This window comes from Nematolebias whitei, chromosome 1 (genome assembly GCF_014905685.2).
Source record: "Nematolebias whitei isolate Nwh7 chromosome 1, NemWhi1, whole genome shotgun sequence".
In the NCBI taxonomy this organism is placed as follows: Eukaryota; Metazoa; Chordata; class Actinopteri; order Cyprinodontiformes; family Rivulidae; genus Nematolebias; species Nematolebias whitei.
The window spans coordinates 57,228,535-57,235,034 of NC_056498.1; the positions used below are offsets into that span (position 1 = coordinate 57,228,535).

The following is a 6,500-nucleotide window of genomic DNA, read 5'->3' on the forward strand; positions in this document are numbered from 1 at the left end:
TCGGGCAGCACGGTGGCGCAACTGGTAGAGCTGCTGCCTCTCAGCGAGCAGGTCCTCGGTTCAAACCCCGGTCCAGGGGCCTTTCTGGGTGGAGTTTGCATGTTCTCTCCGTGCATGCATGGGTTTTCGCTGGGTGCTCCGGTTTCCTCCCACAGTCCAAAAACATGCATGTTAGGCTGATTGGTAACTCTAAATTGTTCCTAGGTGTGAGTGAGAGCGTGAATGGTTGTTTGTCTCGTTTGTCTCTATGTGGCCCTGTGATGGACTTGCGACCCGTCCAGGGTGTACCCCGCCCCTCGCACAGTGATTGCTGGACATGGGCACCAGCGACCCCCGTGACCCAAAATGGAATAAGCGGGTAAAGATAATGGATGGATGGATATATCCACCCAGTGGTTGATGAGATACTTTGCTAACAGTCACCCACAGTCAATGCCAATGTTTTAAAAGAAACTCTCATGTGATCTATGTGCAGAATACGTGTTGGGGATGACTCGGATACTATCAAACCAAATTTTAACTCAATACCTGAAAATTTGGCTGTGGCTATATCATGTATGTCACTACTTTACATCATAATCATTTTCAATCATAATTAATTTAATCTCAATGTTACTCACCGCCTGTTCAATAATCTGTCACATCACCCGCATCGGATGTTATCAGCCATTAAATGGTCGTTATTAGTTGTTATCATCTCCATGTGTAGCGGTCAGACTGCCCCTCCTGCACCACCTAGTGGGTTTAACGGTACGTTGTTAGCGTTGTTGATAATAGGCTCTGTTTTTAGCTTTGTTAGTGCTCATAATAGCTTCACGTGGTTTAGAGTAAAGGGTTTGGCGGTTAGGTTTAGGGTCTTGGTTAGGTTTAGGCACAAGGGTAAGGGGGTTAAGTTTAGGGTTGGTCCTCTGGGTCAGGTGTAAGCTTACATTTAGGAAAAGGGTTACATAAGCTGGGAAAAAAAAAAAAAAGGCATTTCCTGATTTACCCCCATGCGACGCTGCCTATTATCAGCAATAATAACAATAATAACATACCTTTAAACCTACTAGGAGGTAGGTGGGACAGTTTGACCACTACATATGGGGATGATAACAACTAATAATGGCTATTTAATGGGTTGATAACATCCGAAGCCGCTTGTCACGTAGCCTGTGTAGTGTATGTTAGTTATATGCAATATATATCATGTGCATTTAAGCCTATACTACCACCTGTGAAATACTTATTTATACAAATTCATCCTACTGGCATCATTATATTCTACCATCTTGTTTACTATATATCTTTTGGACCTTGAAAATATATATTTTTTTCACCATATGGTACTTTACTTTGTAGCCTTATTGCATTGCTTTATTTCTTTTTTGTTTGTTTGTTTTGAGAGAGTTGAATCAGTTCTTCTCATCCTGAACATTTCATCGCACTGTTGACCTTGTGTTAACCTGCATATGACAAATAAACAACATCATTTGACAGAGTTATAGCCATTTTTATGTTTCCCAATGTAGATTATCTGTGGTGGCCATCTTGAATTGGGTTGACTCCAAAAGTTAATCAGTCTTAAAGATATTTATGAGCTTCATTAATATCTGTTCTCTTTATATATATGCATACACTGTATATGGACATTTTGCTAACAGACAGCTTATGTGTGTTGCAACGACTGATGAGGTGGGAGAAGCAACTTTATAGAGAGTGCCATTGACCCCTCCTTGGTGGCAGTTGTGTCCTGGAGACAAGTTTTCAGGAGTTAATAAAGCTAAAACAGAGTGAGAAAGGGAAACCAACGTAAATGAGGAGAAAACTCAGTTACTAATGATGCTTGAGGGAGGAGGTGTGGGACAACTCATTGCCAGCTTTTAACATGTTCACAGCAGGGACAGACGGGGGGAGGAGATGAGGCGAGGCAGGAGGGGAGATGACCAGGGCCTGCCAATACGGATAAACATTTCATCCCACAATGCACAGAGTCACTGAGACTGGTGCCCCGAGGGGGTGAAAGGACGCAGGGAGGAAAATGCTAAGAGCAAAAGTAAAGGGGAAAAAAGAGGGGGAGAGCGTTGAGAGACAAGGCAAGCCTGGAAGGTAAAGGTGTCCTTAACTCTCACATCCATGGTGTGTGACGCTAACAGGGGGTGACATAAGAAACACACACACACTCACACACGTCCTCCGAGACTCACAGCGTTCACCCACTTACTCAGATTTGGTGTTTCAGACACTTCACTGTTACTGTACTCTCTCATTCCTGCTGGAGTGTTTCTTGTGAAACTTGATTTGTCACGACTAGACAAGGCGACTAAAGAATAAAATTAGAATAAAGAACAATTCATTCCTCGTCTATGCCAGTGGAGAGAGACAGAGCGTTGTAATGTTTGTACGTTAAAAAATAAGCTGTTCTTTGGTCAGCTCAGAGATCTAAATATATCCTCATAGTATGTTTGTGTTCAAGGCTAACCTAAAGTTCACTATTTGCTCTTTGATTTAAACTTATGCACACAGTAAAAATATACTCTCTGCAAAGTTTAGGCTCAGAGAAATGAGGTGTAATAAGCCTTTTCCAAATATGACCAGATTTCGATTTCTTGGGTAAATAACTCAGAGATGAAGCATTAAAGCACAAATTAAAGAGCCACAGCAGTAAGATAGACTGCAAGCTATAATTTAAATAAAGTGTCTACTCTAGACAGAGTTATTCGCAATGTGCAGAGGTAAACATGCAGCAAGTAAATGCAACAAAAAACTAATAGAATTTTTATGTTGCTTAAAGTGAAAGTACAGGAATTTATTTATTGAATCGTTTGAATGTTCCTGGTATATAAAAGTGACACAGCAGCGTGTGACTTATTGACTTTCACAGTCCAAATCCTCAGTCTGTCTTAAACTGAGAAAAGACCTGACATCCTGAAGTCATTTTGTTGTTTTTTGACACAAAAATACTTTCGACACAAAGTTTGCGACTGACATGATGTGTTGTTAATGTGTTGAACCAACTTGCAGGCAGACACGGGAGACAAAATAAAGTGAGCATTTATCTAAACAAAAACTAAACAAAAGCTAACGGGGCAACAAAAACCAGAGGTGGAAAAAGTACTGAAAATTTGTATTCAAATACAAGTACTGTTAAACTGCTTAAATTGTACTCAGTTACAAGCAAAATTACTGATGTTATAAAAAATACTTATGTAAAAGTACAAAGTACTCCTCAAAAACTACTCAGAGTAGTAATTACTTTTTAATCAATTGATGTTTTGTTGTGTTGTCAATAGAAGGCCTTCAGTTTGATTTACTGTATATAATAGATACAGTCAAAGCTCATTTCTCAGACGCTCAGAAGCTCCGTCTTATTTTAGTACCAGGCAAACTGATGGCAGAGACAATATCTAAGCTCTTTGCATACTTAGCCAAACTAATAACCCACACATACAAACAATAAAACAGCAACATCATACAGCTGTAAAACCTCGTATACATCAATATGTTTTCTGAGATTAGATGCTGAAGTCTTGTAAGCTGCCATCACCTTAGAGATCAAACAAAGTTTGCATCTGGACACTGTCTCCTTTTCTGTACATGAAAATTCCTCCAGGTACGACCACGGGCACTCATCCTCAGCCTTTACCTCGTTGTTTTCTGTGTTGACAGTGTTGTCCTCTGTCTCCATTTTGGCTTTTCCTCCAAATTTTCGGTCCATAAATGACTCTCTACTCTACGGAGTTGTTCTTTGCTTACATCATAGGTAATTGGCGCATTCGCGCTCTGAGAGCCTTATTGGCTACAAAGATGCAGATGAACGATTTGAATATTAATTCAAATTGTGGCCGTACTCAGTAGCGACTTCTGATTTTAAAAGTAGCAAAGTGGGTTACATGGTCTAAATTGTACTTAAGTATGAGTACAATTACACACTTGAATGAAATACTCATACAAGTACAAGTACCCAAAAAAGCTACTTAATTACAGTAATGTAAGTATTTGTAATTTGTTACTTCCACCCCTGGCAAAAACTTACATGAACGAATTGAAGGAAGGATCGAGGCTCAGACATGACAAATTCCCACAGATACAAAAATCTACATTGAAATGTTATCTTTTGAACGTGAGCGTTGATTTATTATACCTGGTGGTGTAGCAATTAGTTGTCACACAGCTGTGTATTTAGTTATTTATTTGGTGGTTTGTTTGTCTGTTGTTTTCTACATACAGACTGGTTTTTCCTCATGTTTGTTTCACTTTTTTATGTCATAAGTTTCATTTAGGAACTCAGTAAAGATTATTTTAAAAATAAATTAATTTATTTGTTTTAGCATTTCTTAACTTTTTCAGATAAGATGAACACTCACCAGAAAATTTTATGTTTAAAAGCAATCATATTAGTTCCTTTTTCCCCCTTTGTTGTAAAAATATTATATTGTTGTTGCTCTCTGCGTGTTTTACTGTGTATAGGCTCTAAATGAGCTGAAAAGGAGGTGGAATAAAGCATGACCTGCACATCTACAATCTGTCGACCCATGTTAGACTAAGCTTAGTTTGTATAAATCAAATTAAATTTAAATGATAACTTGATTTCATATTAAAGTTAAGGAAGTAACATTTACAAATAGAAACACAGTAGCTCCTATACTTCAATTGTAAAGCCTGAAGTGTCCCTGAGTGTGTGACTCTGGGTGTTTGTGTTGTCACATTAGTGTCAATCAGGCTGTTAGTCTTTTAGTTTGGATTCCCCCATTTCCTGCAGGAAGCAACATCCTCTCATCAGTAATGAACCAGCAGCAGTGGAGGCCAAGCTGCAATCTCAGCCCTGAGAGGCAAATTAATATTTGATCATCTCTCTTTGCCCTTGTGTGTTGGCATGTATTTGTGACACAAACAAACAAGACCATAGACACCTGTTTGTGTCTTTCGTTACCTTTATGCATTTATTTCCTATCCCTCTACTTTTTGCTTCCACTTTTTAATGTAATTTTAACTTCCTTCAGTTGCTCCTTTTCTGAAATGTTGTTTTATCTTTATTGATTTCTCTGTCTTCTGCTCCGGTAGGACTGCGCAGAGACAGAAGTTGACAAGAACAAGTGCTGCACCTTGTGTAACATGTTCTTCACCTCTGCCATTGTGGCCCAGTCCCACTACAAGGGCAAAACCCACGCCAAGAGAGTCCGCCTGGTGCTAGGGGAGCCACCCAACCAACCAACAGACATAACCAGCCCTGAAAATACAGGTACACTACATATTCCATCTGTGATGTCAGAAAGACTCAGTTTGTACACAAAGCCATGTTCCAATCTCATCCAAAGATATATTTCAATTAAGCCTGTTTGCATAGGAACTCAGATGGTTCAGTTAGTTTAGAGGAGAGCTTTTGTGGGAAAAATATTAAACAAAGCCTTGGATTTATTTAGGAATGAGCCTACACACTTAGTGTGAAACCTTTCTTTTTAAAGTTTTCCCAAAACTTCTTGACAGAACAACACAAGTCCCACTCGTGTTTATGGTGAATGACAGTTCACAGCTGTTTACAGGTTTCTCCTGAGACACTCTGTATCTGGTTTGGGTTTCCTGAAGGCACCCGTGTGTCTTCTCTTGGCTCAGTACTTTGGGTGGCTGCAGTGCTGAAAAGTAAACCTTTGCCCCTTAAAAGAAAAAGGGGAAAAAAACTTTTTACTTTGACCTGTTTTATAGTTTCCTGCCTCTGGACATTTTTTCTGTTTACACTGAGTTACCTCGCTGCTGTCACAGAAAAAAAAAAAAAAAAACATTCCCACAGAAAATGTGTCTCCATCATGATCAGAATAGGAACACTAAAGATGAAGCTATGCTTATTTTCTTATTTGGTTGGGAGTTTGCATCACATAATCATTTTGGTAAGTGTCCAATGTGCTGTAATGTTCTATTTGGTTAGCCATGTCTTCTGTTTCACCATTCCACCACAATATCCAGACTGGGGTGTTCCTGTGGCTCATTGGTTAAGTAGATACAACTAAATAAGACTGGAGGTTTATTGCTAAGGTCAATTGGCTGTGGCGTCCATGTTGAATTGCATTGATTTAAAAATAACAACAATGAGTTCTAGAGAGGTCAATCCGATATTTATTTTCTGAAAGTTTCATCCAAATCAATCACTTTGAAAACAAGCGATCCAGTTGACTCCAAATAGAAAGTGACACAATTTGAATCAAAGATCTTGTGTTTAGAATATATGTTGGATCAGTCTCAGCAACGACCACACCAAATTGTAGATCAGTACAAGTAAAAGTGACTACTATTTTTGTGTTTTTAAGGTCTGTTGTGGCTGTCATTATGTTACAGGTTGACCCCAACATGTATTCAGCTATTCAAGGATTCAAGATTTTTTTTATTTTCATACCAGATCACATTTGCATGTTTGTGGTACAAAATTCGGAATCAGATCCCAGGTCAAGAAGCCTAACAATTAAAAAATAAATAAATACAGTGACAAATATATATATATATATATATATATATATATATATTTGTCA

The 6,500-nt window shown here is 38.7% G+C and overlaps 1 protein-coding gene across 1 annotated transcript in view; it reads left to right on the forward strand.

Moving 5' to 3' along the window:
* Positions 1 to 6,500, forward strand: part of zgc:171482 (zinc finger protein) — a 108,820-nt gene that overhangs the window by 59,510 nt on the left and 42,810 nt on the right. The window contains exon 4 of the mRNA XM_037679327.1: positions 5,044 to 5,221. Coding sequence (XP_037535255.1) covers positions 5,044 to 5,221 — 178 coding nt within the window. The remainder of the gene's footprint in view (positions 1 to 5,043; positions 5,222 to 6,500) is intronic.